The sequence below is a fragment of the Cynara cardunculus genome (assembly GCF_001531365.2).
Source record: "Cynara cardunculus var. scolymus isolate 2C chromosome LG 11, CcrdV1, whole genome shotgun sequence".
Classification (NCBI taxonomy): domain Eukaryota; kingdom Viridiplantae; phylum Streptophyta; class Magnoliopsida; order Asterales; family Asteraceae; genus Cynara; species Cynara cardunculus.
In genome coordinates, this window is record NC_037538.1 from 5,758,660 (window position 1) to 5,778,972 (window position 20,313).

Here is a 20,313-nt window from a genome sequence, read left to right on the forward strand (position 1 = left end):
CTTCTTACATATAATGATAAACTCGTGTATACTCTTCTGCCATAGATGAGAGATGGAAAAGAAGAGGGGAGAGCGTACCAGTAATTTAAAGCTCGTACATGGAGATGGAGAACACATAAATGAAAAAAAAACCAAAGATTGAAGGGTTTAAATATTGAAGTTGAAACGTTCCAAGAGAAATGGAAGAGTTTTTGAGTTAAATGTGAAAATTAATTGGATTTAAATATTGAAGGTGAAACGTACAAGAGAAAGGGAAGAGTTTTTGAGTTAAATGTAAACATTAATTTGCAAAATTATTAAGAAAAAAAAATCAAAATGTGGAAAAAAGAGAAAAATAGGATCTTTGCATCGACGAGATGCCACGTCAACCTATCATGATTTTGCTTTATAGATATATATAGATTATAATAAATAAACTCTCATCATTTTTATAAATACCTCAATTAGTTAATTAGTATGGTTTGTACTGATGGTTGGATTTGTAAATAAAACCACCTCTATATAAATAAATATAGGAAAGTTAATAGAAATAGTCATTTTCAAAGATTAAATTCATCTTTTAGACATTCGTGTTCGGAATTTTCAAAAATATCACTACCTCTACAAGTGGCACCTCCTTGACTTATGGAAGAACTATATGACACAAAAAAAAATCATGCATCCAAGGGTGCTAACAGGTAATCCAAGGTTATTTTGTTAAAATTTTTAATTTTAGGGTTAAAAGTGTAATTGTTTCATTTGTGAAGGTTATTTTCGTTAGGGTCCCCAAAATTCAATCCCCTACAGTTTAAATTCCACGCGCCACCGCTCGTGGTTTCTCTTCCTCCTCCATAATCATGCGTCCCATCGTCGCCCATTTTAAGGACTCCATCTCTCTTCTCTCTCTCAAGAAAAAGTAGTTTTCTCTCTCTATAAGTGAAACGTCTTTGATTCAACCTCCGTCGCCGATCACCTGTGTTTTTTTGCTTGTTTTTCCGGTGAAGTATAATGCATATTCGTTCTTATTCCCATTTTGTGTTAAAAATATGTATCTACGTGTTCTGATTATGACTTAATTGCTATGTTCATTTGGAACACTCGGAGTTATCAGGTTGTTGCAAGCGCCAAATTTATTGAAGTTGAATTTGGAGCAGGATTCAAATGATGTTAAACCTCAATCTCAATCTTAATTTGAGCAATTTGATGCCGGAGTGTATGGCAGAAAGCGGGACTCAGTTTCGGGAACTCTGCGGTGGCAGCGGGAGCGGAGGTAAATTACAATACTCTGGTGTCACCTCGAATTCCTCCGTCGTCAATGTGGAGCCAACGAGTAATGCCGGCGACGAAGAGCATATGTATCCTTGCTTGAATCTCGAGTATAACTTCGATATACTTAAACAGAATAATCTAGAAGACGACAAGAACGTTAGGTCCGGAATTTTCGTAACCAAACAGCTTTTCCCGGATGGTTGCAGCTCGGTGGCTGAAAGAGAATTGAATTTAAGGCAACAGTATTATCAGCAGTACAACCAGCAAATAAAGAAGAACAGGAGAGGACCTAGGTCTCGGAGTTCTCAGTATCGCGGCGTTACGTTTTATCGGAGAACAGGAAGATGGGAATCGCATATTTGGTTAGTTATTAATGACATGTTTAATCATTTCTAGATGTTGAATTGAACTGAAAATCTTCATCGCCAGATGAATAATATCCCAAATTACTTGAGTTTATTGACAAAACGATGATGTTTGATCACTGATTTAGCATAGTAATTTGAAGCATATATGCTGCTCGATTTCCATTTTGTAATGAAAACACTGGCAAATACTGATTATGTCTGATCTTTGATCCCTGTGATTACTGTAGGGATTGCGGGAAACAAGTTTATCTGGGTAAGGAACAATGAGTACTGTATGGGATTGAATTCTCTTGTTTTATTCTAATTCAACTTGTATCTGATTCTGTTCATTGACGAGTAGCTGACCTGTTGGAATTCCCTGTAGGTGGATTCGACACTGCACATGCTGCTGCTAGGTATATATCTTTCTTGTTTGATATTGGTTTTACCTTTTGGAGCCATTTTTATGATTTGATCTTTTGTTATTAGGGCATATGATCAGGCTGCCATTAAATTCCGTGGCCTTGACGCTGATACTAATTTCAACCCAAATGATTACCAGGAAGATCTTAAGCAGGTTTGGCTGAATCTCTTAAGATATCTTTTGAGAATTTAGATTGAAGTGTTATTCCATGGAAGGAACTTGACGAGTCTTACTACCTTTGCAGATAAGGAACTTGACAAAGGAAGAGTTTGTGCATATTATTCGTCGTCAGAGCAATGGGTTCTCTAGGGGGAGCTCAAAGTATAGAGGAGTTACTCGGCATAAATGTGGTCGATGGGAAGCCCGAATGGGCCAATTTCTTGGGAAAAAGTGAGGATCAGTTAGAGGCTTACAATATGTCATTGTGGAGGAAGTTGTAATCAGTAATTGGAAATTGGTTTTCATGAATTTCTTGCTTGCAGGTACATCTATCTTGGATTGTTTGACAGTGAAATTGAAGCTGCAAGGTTCCTAAAGAAATTTATGTTCTTTTATCGGTTATCTTTCCACTTCAGTTTGGTTCTTTCTTTTACATTTCTGTGTGATTATGCCCAATTATCAGGGCTTATGACAAGACTGCTATAAAGTTTAATGGAAGAGAAGCACTTACCAACTTTGAGCCCAGCTCATATAAAGGAGAGCCAACTCCTGAGACGGAGAATGATGGTACAGACCACGATTTGACCCATTCGTGTGATGAATTCGGTTGTGGTTGTATAGTTGTTCAACATTCAATCATAATTTCTATATTTTATTTACAGCCTACAGTCAATCTATGGATTTGAACCTGGGTATTGCTCCCCCCTCATTTAGAAGTAGTAATTACACAAAATACACTTCTGGGAGCTTGCACCAGATCAATCATCTTCTAGGTGACATGTCTGAGGCTGAAAGAACAAGGGTAACTTAACCATCTTTGCTGATCTGTTTGAAAACTGTTCAATATGAAAGATGGGATGAAATTACCAAAGACAAGTTTCCATTTTAAATCATATACTTATATGTTAAGCTTTAATTTCCTTTCAGATTGAGCCCTCTACTTCCATGACATTGGGAACTCAGATGCCTCTTGTCCACCCTCCTGACAGAAACAGTGTGACTTCCCAGTTTATCAGGTACCTATCTGCCTGATGGAGTGATGGTAAATCTTCATTTACATTTTTTTGGATGATGGTCTCTGGTAAATTTTGCCAAAAAGCCCATTAATTTGATTTGGTACTATTAGAATTTTACATCGGTTAGACTTAAACATTTTCCTTCTCTATATGTTGGAACCGGGGGCAGACCCACATGGAATGATATGGTGGCAGAGGCATCTCTTCATCTAAAAAAAATTATGTTTCTAAAGGGTGCCACCTTATTGTTTTGTTGGTGCCACTGTATAGTAATTAAAACTAAAACGTTAGCACAAGACTTCGTTGAGACTTGAGATGGTAAATGCTCCTTGCTTTTGTACAAAAAACCCCAGTTCAAGTTCAACGGTTGTCAAAATTTATTTTAAAAGTACACGAGGTACATAAAAAATACACCAAAATTTAAGCTAAAATTTGTTTTATTTTAGCTTAAATTTTGGTGTGTGTTTTATGTACCTCTTGTACTTTTAAAAATATATGTAGACCGGCTCGAACATGGGTCTCTTCTATGTAAAGACAAAGAACCAACCAACATATATATACTAATATTGTGAAGGGGAAAAAATAGATATTTTTTATTAAATTGTGCCACCACTTGAAAAAAATTCAGGGTCGGCATCTAGTTGGAACCTCATTTCTCTCCTCAAAAGCTCTTTTAAAAAGTAATATAGGGTTTCCACATATTCTCATCATGGTATCAAAGTCAAACTCTACCATGCAAGGGACGGCTCTTTTGGAGTGTAATCTAGGAGACATTTGGTTTGATGGAATGATTTTGAGGGATTTGTATTTCCCGGAATGATTTGGAATTTGAGGGATTTGCAATAAAATTGAATTCCATTTTTTATAAATAATTTATGAAAACAAATTATAAAATAATTAAACTACCTTTTTATCAATTGATTATTATAAAAAAAATGTTTTCAACATATGTCAAGACATTATTAGTCAAAAATCATGCACAATACCAACAACCCCCATGAGATTTCAATGAAATCTCGGGATTTGAAATCCAAACGATCTTTCAAACGAACATGTGATTGGAATGGAATTGAATTTCAAATCCCTCCAAATCCTATCTAATCCAACAAACCAAACGGGATGTAAGAGTTCCACATATTCTTACATATATGAATCACTAACGGAGTTACTTGGAGAATAATCGTACTCTACCATGATCAGGGAACATCAATAGAGGAACGTAAGGAAGTGGATTTGAATCGCGGGTGGCAACTCCAGGATCCTTATGGTGGAGCTACCCCTGCTTCACTCTTTTCTGCTGCTGCATCATCAGGATTCAATCATTGAATAACCGTTTCTTCATCATTGGCTGCTGCTCATCGTCAACCTCACCATCACTACAGCCCATCCATTCACAAAGGCTGCATGTACCACTGTAGGAGCTGAAGATATATATCTTGAGCAATTTCAGTTTTAAGGGCAATCAAAGTGAATTGTTAACCATTCTATTGTGCATAAGGCTTTCTAGATCTAAGTATATTACTGTGTAATTACATGATGGCAAAGTAATGCAAACTTTTGGGAATACTGTAACTACCCGTCTCGCATTGATAGAAAAGTAGATATATAAGCTCAAAGTTATGGGCTACCAATAATTTTTACCATGGTTTTAAGTTGAATCCGAAGTTATTAGGTCTGCTTTGAACTTTTTGGGTGTTACAAATGATATCAAAACAGTGGGACAAACCTCACAAGGTATAATGAGTCCTTGAGGAAGTGTTTGTGGTAGAAGAATCTTAGGAACCTTTTACTATATAATGAATCCATTATCAATTTTGATACCCCTTGGGTATATCAACCTCATTTTGAAAGCTTCTTTTGAACCAATGTTCTTTATTTTAGACTAGAAGGATACTCGCGCAATATAGCGAGATAAATCTCGATTTTAATGTGGTTTTGATATAATACAATTTTATGTGGTTTTGATAAATCGATAATGTTTTTATTTTTGAATGAAATATAAATTTGAAGATAACATAAACTTTTGAAGAAAAATAAATTGATATTAGTATCAAATTAACTATTTAATAGTTCTCGTTTTTTTGGTGTAACTTCTTTAATTTAATTTAGATTTAATAACAAATTAATTTATTTTTGGTTTAATAATATAATTTTTTATAAAGATAATAATTAAACATTCTGTTAGAACTCAATRATTATYTTAATTATATTTTAGATTTTCTATGTTTAAAATGAATATTTATCTTATATTTGATTATGTTTATTTGCAGTTAGTTATGCGAATTTAAAAATAGAACTTTAATAAGTTGTACTTATGCAAAATTACTTGTATTCTTGAATTTTAAGTAATATGTATCAATAAACAATACTTCATGCATAAAAAAAAATAGTTTTTAAAAGTTTTTTCCAAATACTTTATAATATAATATAAATATTTCAATATTCATTATATTACTAAAATATTTTATAATTTTATCATCCTAATATATTTTTAAAAATTTATATAAGATCATAATAATAATTAATGGGAATGACACATCAAGTTTTAGGCTTCGTTTGGTTTGATAGAATATTTTAAAATATTTCTAACACATTTTAAACAATATATAAACAAATTCTACGAAATACCAAATATCCCGATGGAATTTCTAAATCCCATGTTTTGTAGGATTTCAAATCCAAACTTTCAAACCAAACATATGATTGGAATGAAATTGAATTTCAAATCCTTTTAAACCCTATCCAATTCTACAAATCAAACGGGACCTTGGAAAATTCTCTAGTTTTCTTTATTTTAAAAAACAATATAAAGAATCTGTTAGAGTAAAGTAAAAAAGAAAAAGAGCGTATGTTTGTACTCTTGAATTTTAAGTAATATTATGTATCAATAAACATAACTTCATACACCAATTCCTGCAAATGTGCTTTTCAGATGTTTATAAAAAGGGAAATCTAAGTTTTTATGCTTAATGTAGTGTTTATTTTTTTTATTACAGAAACACCGTCTCTCTTTTGTTTCCATCTTCTCTACTAGAGATCCTCAAAAATCGGTTCCAGGCCAGGTTTAAAATGGTCCCAGTCCCAGAATTGTTTTTCGTAATCGATTCAGACAATGGGACTGGTCTCGGTCTTGAGTCCCAACCAAAAACTCATAGTCCAATCTATGTGTTTTGAAACTGGTCCCTAGAACCGGTCCCGGGCTGAGCCTAACTAGTCCCAATTTTTTTCTTCCAAAAATCAATTTTGAACATAAAAAACCCGTGTTTGAAGATTTTCTTTTTGGAACAATGTCTTATTAAAATACACTTTAAAATCTTTAATTGGGTTATTTAAATACACTTTTAAAATCTTTTTTACTCAAAAATGTTATAGATGTTTATATAATTACGATTTTCAAGATTTAGTATTAGAACAATTACAAAAACTTGAAAACGTAAAAAAAAAACTTGAAAAACTTGTATAAAAAACTTGAAATTTTCAGTAAAAAAAAAACTTGTAAAAATATTGAAAAACTAGATATACAACTTATAAAATATTATTTAAAAAAAAAACAGGCCTACATATAACCGGTCTCGGTCCCGGTCCCAGCCCGGGCCGTGAATTTCTTGAAAAGTGTAATAAGTTGAGGACCGTCAGGCCGGTCCTCATCCCAACCGGTCTCTGTCCCAATCTCGATCCTCCACCAAACCAGACCTATTTGACGATCTCTATTCTCTATTCTCTTTCCAACAAAAAGGATATCTCCAAATGTAAAAACACTTGACAAGCTAATTAACGAAAATGAAAATAACAAAAAATTATAAAAATTATTTAATATACAAATAACAGTTAATTTAATCCAAGTAGTAAAAACATGTACAAAATTAATTATGTCAAAAAGTCAAACAACGAATTTTCTCTTATTCATTAAAAGCATTTTTTTCATATCGTTCTAATACTAGTTATATTTTTATATGATCACTGGTACAATCTATTTTTATTTGATTATATTTTAATATTAATTTTTAAATACCAATTTGTTGATGTATTTTATTTATCTTAAATATTAATATATTTAATTAAATACCATGGAAAGGTGAGGGACTTTACATTGTTGCTTATGTCTAATTTTATGTCCACACATTTCATTTCAATTTCTTGACGAATTAGTATTCTCACCTACGACTTTTATTCAATATATCGAGTTTACAACTTCTGGGATGATCATATTAGAGTTCGATAATAGAACCCATATTGTAATTAGACTAAAATCTTCATATGGCCGGTAGAAGTTTTTGGAACACAATGCTCATAATAAACCAGAAAAATGATCATAATAAACCACTATGCTCTTTCTTTTTCAGGCTTCTGGTCAGTGAGTTAGATGTCCTGTAACACATATACGATGGAAGGAGGAAGCAACAATGGATCTGTCAAGACTGGCATTGTTGGAATGTTGAGCGTTATGACATACATATTTAGCATCCTTGTACTAGTATCTGAGTATATTTATATATATATATACAAAGAGTTCCAAGACAAACAAGCTCCACCCTAAAACCCAGTCAGGTTTTACCCCACTCCACCCAAACCCGCCTAATGATTTCCCTACTAGTAAGAGGGTAGTTTTTACCAAAAATTCCTCTATGTTCGTCTAAAGATGACATGTTCCCGTTCAAACTAAAGAAAAAACAAGTTCCCATTTGGGTATAAGAAAAAAAAATGATTGTAATTTCTATTTTGTTTAAACATAAAATTATAGATGTTCTGAATGAGATATTCAATTAATTTTCCATTTTTTTCTGGATTTACGATACATCCCGTTGCATTATGAAAAACTCTTAATACAATATGTGAACCACCAAGTATATAAAATATATCTTACAAAATTTGATTTCTAAAAATTGGATTTATCTTTGATAGAATCTTTGTATCCCGTCACATTGCATAGGAACACAACTAGTATTTATACTTCCCTTTTGTTATTATGTTTGTTTCTCATATAAATGTACACATAACCAGTCGATCCTTCAGCAGACAAATGCGTTGTTTCTTGTGGTATGATAAGGAACTGGAAGTAAATAAGTAGTGGTTACTAACCTGAACTCAAAAGCAAAGAGAAACTAGTGTTTGCCACAAAACTTATCCCCTTGACCTCGATGATTGACTTCGGAAATAAGATGAAGATTGCACCTGAAAAGGAGAGATTTAAAATATTGGATGGTGGCTTAATTTAAGGCATGCTTTTAGACATCCATGAGAAATATGGTAAGGTTCACTACACTACTTGATGCAAGTCCAAATTTCAACTAAATTGAAAATGCTAATCCTATAAGAATGTTATCGATCATCTTATTACATACGAAACACTAAGAAGTGGCTTCTAAATGAAGTAACACATGAATTGTGAAAACTAATGACAGACCCTTGTAACCCGGCATGATTATGTAGTATGTACAGTACATTTGATCTATAATATATTACCTGAAATTTTGGCCCTTTTTTAAGTAGACAGCCAGCAACGTTTAAATTATCCACAAGCATGTCAACATCCGGAACTCTTAAGCAAATCTTATCAGCCAAACTGAATATTTCCTGAGGAAGTTCATTTCTCCATTTTAATGACCTTGCAAGACTGCTTCTGATAACAATATTGCATTAGTAAAAAAGTAAGTCTGTTTACCGATATAGAAAAGCAGTCTTTCTGTTCCAACTCTGATTGCTTGATCAGTGCACTTAATAATCGCTTGCCTTCTTTAAGATTACTCATCCCACCACTCCGATCAAAATCTACAAAACCATGCTCATCGACATACTTATCATACAGGGATTCCTTCATTATTTCAACAACATCCTGCGGCGTATATAAATTGACCCAAAAGACATGAAGATCTTGTAGCTATAAAATATAAACAAGTATTGGCATAACACCATGTGATGTTGCAAATATCATTTGTAAAGCAAATCTGGTGGTTGCAAGCTACAAGCTAAGGATGCAAAACTAAAAATATGGACAATTACCAAGATCCTCATAGTTCCAAATTTAACAAACATTTTCCCCAAAACACATCCATTTCAAAAACCAACACTGTGGAACCGTTTTGCATAGCTGAAATGAACAAATCCACAGCAAGCTGTAACCTATATGGCAGGAGGTACAAGTGGTGCATCATTATTGCTCACAACTTGCTCAATCTAGATCAAGAAAAAGTATTTACCTGAAAAGAAGTCTGTTACTTTTTGTTAATTCTGGATATTGTTGTATTAGGAGAAGTCCTCAAAAGTCCTAGGCTTTTCGAATGAAAAGTGCAAAGAGAATTAGAGGCATTAACAACTTAATTTCAATGTTCCATTTAAAACTTCAAATGCCAAAAACCATGAGCCATCAATTACCGAGTGCATACTCCCTCACCCCACAGGCATTGAAACATTTCAGGAAACTAAAATTAGTTGAATATCCATCCCAAGAAAGTCTACTTTACAATTTTTCTTTGTCTCATGTTCGATATGTGACATTAAGATAACTTTTGATGAACCAAGTCAACCTTTCCTTTTCTGAAGATTAGATAAAGAGAAAATTTGTTAACTTGCATTTAGTAATGCATAACATTGTCATTAAATTCCTACTAGATTTTAAAGCTGGCTCTCTTTTTTTAAATGGGAGTTGTAATTACCAATTTTCCCTCGAAATATTTAGGTATATAACGTTACATGAGATTTAATTAAGTCCATGACCTTTTAATGAGTATGAAGTCGTTTTTTTCTTTTAATAGGTCATAAAGTCATTGATTTAATTTTAATCTCATTTTATGCTATATACCTAAAGGACCCATTTTCTATGATTTTCCGAAAGTATTGACTAGTTTTGATCGAGGTTTGCTTTAATTTAAATTTGGAGATAGTTAGGACAGGTACTGTAAACATTTAACTATATCTACTATTTCCGTTAGTGGGTAGAGACAAGCATTGTAATCCTTCTTAGACATACGTACTCTAAGCATTAGTGTTAGCAATTCACAATATTAAAGACTTATGCATATCATAACTGTTTAGGTATTACATCTTGAAGTTTGACTAATATTTCTCTTCTTCGTATTAAAGATCTTTGCAAATATAATATAAAACATTCAAATTATTAAACACTTCATTGATTGATATGAAAACCTAGTGCAGCTTTAGAGAAGTGCTCGACAAAGCATCATGCATGTACTAAAGCCCCGACAAAGAACCAAAATGATCACCTCTGTGATGCATTCCTTTTTCTATGTAAAGAACTAAAGTTGCCATCATATCTTACAATTTATTCCTTTTCAGGAAAGGCAAGAGGGTGAACGTGTGGAGAGAAAATGTATATTAACTCACGTGATAACAAAAAATTACAGTGAGTGTGGTGGTTATTGTAAATTTGCCCAACAAGTCAATAATTAAAGCACCAAATGCCTTACCTTGGGCACCTTACACACTTGTGGGAATGGATGAGAAAATTATATGATCTCTTACCAAGCTTAGCATGAATCTACCCTACTCTGCTTCACAGCCACATGGCTTTTTAAGCTTCAGCACTAGGGTCCAGTATCTTCTCTCTAGAAAAGTTATCCAAAGATGTCTACTTCATAAACAATTTCTAAGATAGCCTCTAACTCCATCCTAATTTAGATCTACAGATATGAACCTACTAGAGTGCATGACAAATTCCTGAGGGAAGTAATAGCCACCCATATATGCCTGCCTCCTTTTTAGAGACAACAACAGTATTCTAGCATCAGGCAAAATATTTGACCCATTTGAAAGACAAAGTCCATGTAACCACTAATAAGAAGACGCAATCTGGTTGGGTCAAGTCTTTAGATAAAAGGGAAGAACATACTGTGTGGTAGATTTGATTTAGTACAAACTGTGTAACTGCTGCTATTCAGCTTCATGACCAGTTTTGAGAATATTGTAATTTTAAATTGACCATATCCAAGCTGCATTATACTAAATAAACTTACCTCAGCATCTTCAACAGTTATTTCTTCCCTCAACTCCACCCTAGCTCGAGCCTGTGCCAACCTTACTAGACTTTCTAATTGCCTTGCTGTTATTGGTGTGCCGTCAGCAGATGTGTTACGGTCTCTGAGTTTTAGGTAAAACTCCTGCAGGATTTTAGCCGCTGGTCTTGACATCCTGATATCAGAAAAATCAAAAAATATATTTCTGCCATGCGAACAGAGTTTTGGCAATAACTTGAAGAATAGACTTGCAGCATCATAATGGTGGTGCTTAGTTCACCTTGGAAAGACATAAGTTCTTGCATATGCGATATATTTACGAAGAAGAGGAGCAGGCAATGGAACAAAATCAACGTCCTTCCTGGGATCAAGTCTCAACCTTGAGACTACTGAACCACTCTTTACATCCAGGTTTGTGCCACTGATAATTTGAGATGCTGCACCATGTAGAAAAACATGCTGGCCTTTACATTAACACCACACAGGGTAAAGAGATCTACAGAAAGATGAACACACCTGTAAGTTTCTTAACAGGTTGTGAATGATCCCCATTGCCAACATGCAGCTGCAAGAAAAGAGAATATATATAACACACTGATGTTTCTCACTTGAGAAACAGAGAAGAGTAGGTTATGTATCTCATCTACACTCTTTAAACAGCAATAGCAAGATGAAATGAACTTAAACAGAAAATCTATATAATGATAAGAAACTATTTGGCGAGTCGAATATTCAATGGAGGTATCATGTTAAAGAAATAAGATTTCCAAAAAGTAGAGTAATGCAGAAACACTTGGATGAAGGATCAAAACAGAGAAACATCAATATTTGAAATAGAAAACTTGAAAAAAAGGAGGATACTTATATGTCCTGCTGTTGCATTGATATACTACTAAATAAACTTTTTTGTTTTTACACAGGGTCGTAATTGAAGTCCCTAATGATCACTATAAATAAATCTGATCAAATTATATATCCAAGTTACCAGCACAGCCTCACAAACATTTACTTTTCATACTAATAGAAAGCTTCAGAATTATTCTTAAAATTAAGTATACCAATTTCAATAAAATTCCTGGTATGTGTGTGTCTCTTGTTATGTATTGTTTGTAACGAAGGCCACAAGTCATCAATCATCAAAATGATTGAGGTGCTGGAACAGAAACATAAAGTAAATAATTGACATTTATATGCACAAGTGACTTAACACTTTAACACGTGACAATAATATTTATCATGGTACTAAGCAACTCTACCAAGTCATACCTAAGTACATAAACAGTTATAAGCAGATGTATGTATGATAAGGTAATATCCCCAATCATGTTTCCTTTCTAATGCATCTCATCATGTCAGTCTGCAGAAACGTTCTCTACCTCTGAGGATAATAGATAGTAGAAATAATCATTGAATCTAATTTCATGTTTCAAATCTATGGTTAACTTTCTGCATAACTGACTTTAGCATGCAAATACATTACATATAGTATATGAAATGATAGCCATTAGAATTTTGTTTTTCTTTCTTCAAGCATTAATGCTAAATGATTCCCAAGGATTATCTCAATGTTGAATGTTGATTTAGTACAGCTGTCTAATACATTAACTGAATGTAACATATTGATGTGTGCTGAACCAACATCTTATTCGCTACAGAGCATGGATAATTCCATTTGTGTTTATTGTGTACGGTTAGTTTTTGATAAATTAGTTGGTTTATTTTTGTCCTTTAAAGTACTATGAGAACCTTTTAATGTTAATGTTCCTGGCAAAGATCATGTTTATTAAATGGTATTTAGAAATGAATGGATGTGAAACAAATGCACTTGACAGGTTGCACCTTTCATTAATAAAGAGGTGAGCCACAACCAACAAAGGGACTTAGCATTCAAGCAATATATCTCCAGTGGATGTATATTAGGTCTCTTCACTAATCAACCTAAACAAAGCTCCAAGTTGACTTACTGACATAATGTGATCCGAAACTCGTTTGTCAAGTAGCTCATCAGGCTTGTCAAGCAATATGAAAACTAAATCAAATCGTGATAGAAGAGCAGCATTGATTTTCAAGTTCTCATTCACAGTTTTTGCCCGGCTGCAACCCAAATAAACAATCAATTTAGAAATCGCTACTAGCAAAATTACAAAAGATTTTAGCACAAAAATACAGTACAGCTTTTATATTTCCAGTGTGGTAGCTTAAATATGTTATGCGTAAAGAATACACAAATAGTGCACAAGGGTTGGGTTACAATGAGAATGAGAGTTATGGTGAGAATGGTAAGAAGGGATCTCCACCCTTGGATCAATCTTAATTGAAGAGTTCCACTAGATCAACACTAATGAAAAGCAACGGATCAATTCCCTTCTAAAGCATAATTCATGGGTTGGTTTGAGATTAAGAGTGATCAAGGGTCCAAATCTCTTCTTACATTTTTCACCTTAACTCTTAATATCACACGATCCATCATCTAATGCACAATAGGTCTTAAGAAGAAATGAAATTCAAAAGAAAATCAATTGATAAGTGATAAATCACAATGTCATTATCAAAAATGTGTATTCTCATCAATTAGCCTAAAAGACTATTAACATAGATAGACGTTAAGTCCTATGATGCATGGAAATTTTATGGTATGTTTTGCATGTGTTTTTGAGATAGAGAGAACCCCTGAACGTTGGAGATTTCCCTATGCCAGTAATTAGTGACAACTATAAGTTGAAATCCTTCAAAGTAATTAGTACTTGTAATGGCCACCAACAGGGTTTGCTGCTGCTAGAACAGTTGTTTGAGCAGATAAACTTGCTACCAGTCCTGCCTTCGCAACTGAAACACACTGTTGCTCCATTGCTTCGAGTAGAGCCTGTCATGGTTATAATATCAGCAAATACTTCTTCATTTCATTTTTTAAGTAACCTCTTTTGGCTATGTGAGGCCTATACTAATAATAGTTCAAGACTAACCTGGTGTTCTGCGGTCATTTTATCAAATTCATCGATACAGCACAATCCCCTATCAGCAAGTACCATAGCACCTGTTGGAAAATAGATTACCTTAGCAACAGACCCATTTTATTAACAATAAGCGTTTTGTTCAGCCCCCTTTATCCTCTATATATATAACACCTTAGATCTCCATCTTCTGGTTAGCTGAATATGTGCAAACTGTTCATGAAGGCTAAATTTGCTATGGTTGACTTAGTTTGGAGCAATTCCATTCTCATGGATGAATGAAAAAGATCCAAAGTAGCAACTTCATAGGCAACTGCCTGAACTCTATAGACCTACCACGTATGTATTAGATATGTAACAACATTATCAGACTTAGTTGTATCTCTAATTCATCATTTTGCTTTCCTCCCTGACACATGTCCACAATTAAATTGGTGGTGTGGTACAAATTTCAAGGTTTTGGTATTGCTCAACGTCTAACAGATAGTAGAATCAAAATATAACATCATCACACTTTCTTTAAGCAAAAAGATTGTGTTTAACAACTACCATGCATACAGCTCAACAACTATTCAACTACTAATCATAGTCCATAAAATGAAACTTGTTGAGCTCAATATTGTATTATGCTGGAAAGCACAAAATATGTGAAACCTAATTCTTTTAAGTTTTAACATTACCATTCGCAAATGGTTAATAATGACCACAAGTAAATGCCCTATATAAGAAATAAAAAGGTATGAGGAACACTTTGCCTTAAGTTACATAACAATTTTCTATGAATGCAGGACATGGTAGTGAAATCATCCTCAATTCATACAAGAGAAAAGAAGAAAACATGTACCAGCCTCAAAAGCATAGTCACCAGTCACTGAATCCTTTACCACGGCAACAGTTAGCCCAGCATTTGTTGTGGCATTCCCACAAACATATATACCTCGTGGTGAAACTGAAGCTGCTGCTTGCAGCAGTTGACTCTTCCCTAGTCCAGGATCACCTAATATGGAACACATACCATTGGCAGGGTTAGGATACTGTGCCTAACATACATCCTAGATAGTAAATATAGAATCATTCAAGTATTATGTAGAAGAGAAGATAACCAACAAAAACAAAATAGAGAACATGTATAATCATGCTAACATGGTATTGATATATCCTTCTGACTTCTCATGAATACAGCAAAGCCAACTGAAACTCCAGCAATCCCAAATATTTCCTTGAACGCCTAACAATGATTCTGACTTCTAATGTATCGACAACTCATACTTAAGCGTTTCACATGCTAGAAAGAATAAGAAGTCATACCATTCATAGATACCCAAAATGTATGAGCCCCAAGTGATTTTCTTGAATGAGCATTCTCCTAGGAATTTCATGTGTTCTCTTAAAATACAAAACTAGATATAGCATTTGTTAAGCGGCATGGCTTCAATAATTTCTGATATCAATATCAAATAACATATTTTACACAAATCCAACATTAAATGCATGTAAAATTAGAAAGGTATGTGCCTGAAGTTATTTTCTTGAAAGAACATTTTCCTTGGAGTTTCATGTGCTTTTTTAAAATACACAGCCAGCAATTACAGCACTTGTTAAGAGCCATGACATAAATAATTTCTAATATCAATATTAAATTACTGATTTTACACAAATCCAACACTAAATGCATGTAAAACTTTGATTGAAGGATTCGTTAAGAAGAAATCAGAGAACTTCCTACCAACGATTATCACATGAATATCTCCTCTGACAGGAACCTTATTCTGATCCATTGAATGCTTTCTTACACCTCCAAACAGTGCCAATGTGATTCCAGCTGTTCAAGAAAAAACATAGTAATCATTGATCACTTAGTCGTTAAGTCATGTGAGTCAAATGATCAATGTTGGTTGTATATAACTTCTATACAAATCCACACTTGAATAGTTTGATCGCTCCCATTATCTAATATTAGCAGTTTATAATACACAAATCATGGATGTCTAACTTTTTGATGCTCTGATTCTCAGCCGTATAACATCTAGCTATGTGATGTTCCTATAAGACAAAATTTACAACTTACAATAACTAACAACCACTGTACTATGGTCAGACTTGTTAACCCCTTCCCTTGCATGTTTATAAACAAGATGACAAGGCTTAACTTGATGTCAATTCCCTGGGTCAATAAGAAGGATAGGTCCTCTCACTTCCAGGTTCGATTCCCATCGAGTGCGAAAACCACCTTGTGGGTTGTGGCCACGCCAACCTCCCATAGAGAGGGCTTTTCCTGTTCTACGGCTGTGTGGTGGTTGGTCTAGACCACATGATTAGTAGTGTCTTCGGGTTGCCGAAACCACTTTCAAATATAAACAGTGCCACAACATGAAAAGAGTCGATAAATACAATAAAAGAATAAATGTCAAATTTCTTCAAAGCAAATGGTCATTGGTATACTTCCCGCATTTCCAGTCTAGACCAGAACAGTTTTTAATATATCCATTTTTATTTCGGTATAGACGGTATCTCCTTATTCTTCATGATATTGACCACATTTATGACGTTATATCAATAAATAAGACTTCTAGGTCTAATTTTGTGTGTTAGATTATGAGGGTTTAATCCATCCATTTGGAACCAAGAAAAAACTCATTTGTGAGCACTTTGAGTGTTTCATTTGTAAGTTGATTGCTCCCTGTGGATGTACACTATCACACCAATAGTGGAACCACGTAAGTCTCTATGTTCTTATTGTGCACTGTTTCTGCTTTCATTATCGTGTTTGCAAACGCATTGGACATTTTATCGTACGTTGAATATAATCCTATTTTGTTCTGCATTCAGTTGTTGATCATGTTCGGGACCGTGATCTTTTGTAAAATCCGCAACCATATGTAAGTATACCTTAATATGTTCTTCTACAAAGTCTTAGATGAATAAACTTGTTTCTATGTTAACGTAATTCTAGTGAAGCTAAAATTAATTCAATCATAGACTGTGCCAGAAAACATATGCAATAATGGTGAGAGTAGATTAATACAGCATTTTTATGTACCTTTAACAAGTTCATGTCCATAGATGGATGGGCAAACTGATTGCAGTATTTGACGGAAGACATCTGAACCATGCTCTGAAGAAAATTTACAAATAAATTCCAAGTCTCGTTGACTGAAAGAATATAAATCCAGCAAGTCCGTAGCTTTAGCCACTGATTTCGTGTCTTGCAAAATCTCAGGCACAGACTGTGACTTGGAGTTTTTGACCGACACTCCTTCAAGATACAAGTAATATAATCCTTGATTCCTGCCCTTTGATTTTCCTGGTTCACACGGATAAGAAAATTGAACTTAAGTGGCACAATGAAAAAAGAAACTTAGAAAAGACCAAGTGCATGCACTAGGGGATCACCATGTTAAATTATTATTTTTATAACAAAATAACAATGCTCTGTTGCACTGTATTGCTCTTTTCGGGAGTGGCTAGACCTCAGCAGAACTCTTTTCCTAACTAATCACACACTTTATCTGATCAGTAAAAAAACAATGTCATATCATGAAACTTTATGAGAACATGAATATGTTAGGCCAGAGTTACCATAATGTGGAAGTGGCTTTAACATGAAAAAGGTGTTCCTAATCCAATTAGACAGGGAACAAGTACAACTGAAGTTATCCTTATTGGAAAACAAAGAAAAGGAAAACAGAGGGTTTTTTCACAAAAACAAGAAAAACCATCGGAAGTTTACTTTTGGGGTAACCTTGAGTTTTTTTCTATTTCTAAGCTAGATAAACACCTGTGTTCCTAGAACATGTATGCAAACGTATAAACCCTGATACACAAAACCAGAATATAAAAGTGCAAACCGAACTAGAAAATAGACCTAGATAAACAATGCTCAGCAGAAATGATGGCATGCATGATGAGTTAGAATTACCTCCTCCTACGTCCATGTAATTGTTAATCACCCTTATTATACCAGCAACGGTCACAACATCTCCAGGGATGCAAAGGTCTACGAGATCTTCAATCAATTCACATTCCACTGTTCTAGGCACCCGGCCTTCTTCATGATGTTCAGATTTCAGCAACTCTTGAATTCTGGAAGAGCACAAAAAAGCCATAGATCATCATGTAGAAACGTACAAATATTGTAAATACAAAAATATGAAGTACCTTTCGAAATTTGTACCTTATTTTCTGGAAGTCAATTGGCCGTGCACTGGATCTGATTGGGTTAAAAGTTCTGCTTTTGCATCCATGTATTACACATACTGAAGGAGGTGAGAACTTCCCATCGGGGAAGTCACGTGGAATAGTGGTTCCACACTTGGTACAGATGAAACTCATCTGTACCACCAATGGCCTGACAGTGCTAACTTTTACTACAGTACCGCGCACAGAAACAAGCCTTTCTGTCATCATGGTAAATTTTACCAAGTAAGCATACAAATATCCATTTGATAATAGAATTAAACAGTATGCATAATAGCTCTGTAAATATACCAATGTAAGCTGCCTTCAGGTTCTTCAAAGCAATCATAGATTCGGGATGGTTGTGCAGGCGTATGTTTACCTTTGCATTGTCATCTAACTCTTCATCATTTGATATGGAGTGAAGGACCTACTCCCGGTAGAAGTTGAGAATCAGGTTTTTAATGCATTAATGACATAGGAAGATCCATTAAACCAGCAAGGCAGCAACTGCTATTTTTACCTTGTGTACAGCAGCGCTCATGCACAAAAGCGCTTCTTTGGGTTTTCTTTCTAAAGCATCATAAAATTCTTCGAGCATACATATTTTCCGGAAATGCTGGAAATCAAGTGGCAAAATGAACAAGGTGTCTTCTTGCTTTACCTATTCATAAGATATTATATACAACATTGCAAGTTAATTCTATCATCAAAGAGGAAACAAGTCCATTTGGACATGACTTCACTTAGAAAACTTGTGCAATATAATCATAGCTTTTGACAGACAGAAAAGAAGAAAATAAATCAATTTAGATTTTTTATCTATATGATGCTAACCAAATAGAACAGTCAAGCAAATTCATACAACTGAGAAGGCAGATACACACGACCAATCAATGAAGAGGTCTAGACGATGTGCACATGTAGATAAAGAAGCTATGCTGCTTTGGCCACCCGACGGCTCAAAATCCATCATTTAGGGCCCAGATTTCAAATTTCCTCCAATTATATTTATGAAGTACAGCCAACGAAGTACTCTTCACATGCAACCCTTTTACTCTATTAAGTCCCGATATTTCCGAGATGGAAGATTGATTTTCATTTACAAATTTAACACAACCATTGACGCTGTTATGAGATTTAACATTGATGTTGTTATAGGATTTAATCTCTCATGAATTCGTAAAAGCGTATCAATTCAAAATTAAACAAGCACTCCTTTCAAAACCCAAAATCAGTGGTAGCTTTTCTCGGAATGCGGCAGTTTTTTGGATCAAAATTGACTTACGCATTCTCAATCTCTGTAAATTTCTATCTTCAAAGATTTCAATGCAGAGAGAAAGACGGAGACCTGGGAAATGAAGTCTGCTCCGTCATGGGTAGAGAAAAATTGTTCATATAGCTTCGAAGTGAGTAGCAGCATCTTCTTGGCGTCACCATGGGAGTAGTCAATTTGAGGGAAATATTTAGCCAAAATGTTTGAGATCTGGCCCCCATTTGTCGATGTTTGCTTCCCGGCGCTCAACATCATCCTCATCCCTCTGTCAATCCGATATATCTACAGAAAGTAACGACATTCGAGGTTTTGGTCTCCTACGAACTTTTTCGTTTGATTTTAGCGGGAGGAGCTCAAATGACGATTTTGACTGAAAAGACCTGAAGAACAAACCGTCCCTTCACACCGGTGTCAGACGCATGAAGACCATATACAGGCTCGATTGATAACGGGCCAGACATGTATGGGCCTTTCGTCTCCACAAAAATAACCACTTTAAAAATTAAAATTATAAAAATAACCCTAAATTTTATATTTTACAATTTTTAAACCTCTTATTACCATTAAGCATTAGATGGTGTATAAAAGGACTAAATTGCAAAAAAAAAAAAAAAAAACCTGTTTTTTGAAATGATATGATCGATGTGACACTCAGCTGCCGCAGGGTGAACCTTGTGCACTTATCGGTGCACGGTGCGTAAAGGGACATCCGATACATCAGTCCATCCCACTTTGACTCATGTTTT

At 34.4% G+C, this 20,313-nt stretch overlaps 2 protein-coding genes across 2 annotated transcripts; one reads left to right on the top strand and one right to left on the bottom strand.

Annotated features, from left to right (window-relative positions):
- The first annotated feature begins 1,182 nt into the window (after positions 1-1,182).
- LOC112521011 (AP2-like ethylene-responsive transcription factor TOE3) lies at positions 1,183-4,520 on the top strand. The gene is made up of 10 exons (XM_025129638.1): positions 1,183-1,610; positions 1,844-1,869; positions 1,981-2,011; positions 2,085-2,172; positions 2,264-2,409; positions 2,502-2,546; positions 2,642-2,745; positions 2,841-2,980; positions 3,106-3,174; positions 4,395-4,520. Exons 1-10 carry the CDS (start codon positions 1,183-1,185, stop codon positions 4,518-4,520), a joined length of 1,203 nt encoding a protein of 400 aa, XP_024985406.1.
- Positions 4,521-8,315: 3,795 nt separating this feature from the next.
- Positions 8,316-19,819, bottom strand: LOC112521013 (probable DNA helicase MCM8). Its single transcript, XM_025129640.1, has 17 exons — positions 19,643-19,819; positions 18,815-18,955; positions 18,604-18,721; positions 18,290-18,512; positions 18,035-18,198; positions 17,156-17,419; positions 15,842-15,937; positions 14,960-15,112; positions 14,128-14,198; positions 13,909-14,027; positions 13,129-13,258; positions 11,681-11,729; positions 11,445-11,601; positions 11,165-11,339; positions 8,857-9,027; positions 8,658-8,768; positions 8,316-8,366 (listed from the first exon to the last, which is right to left on the bottom strand). Exons 1-17 carry the CDS (start codon positions 19,817-19,819, stop codon positions 8,316-8,318), a joined length of 2,370 nt encoding a protein of 789 aa, XP_024985408.1.
- Positions 19,820-20,313: the final 494 nt, after the last annotated feature.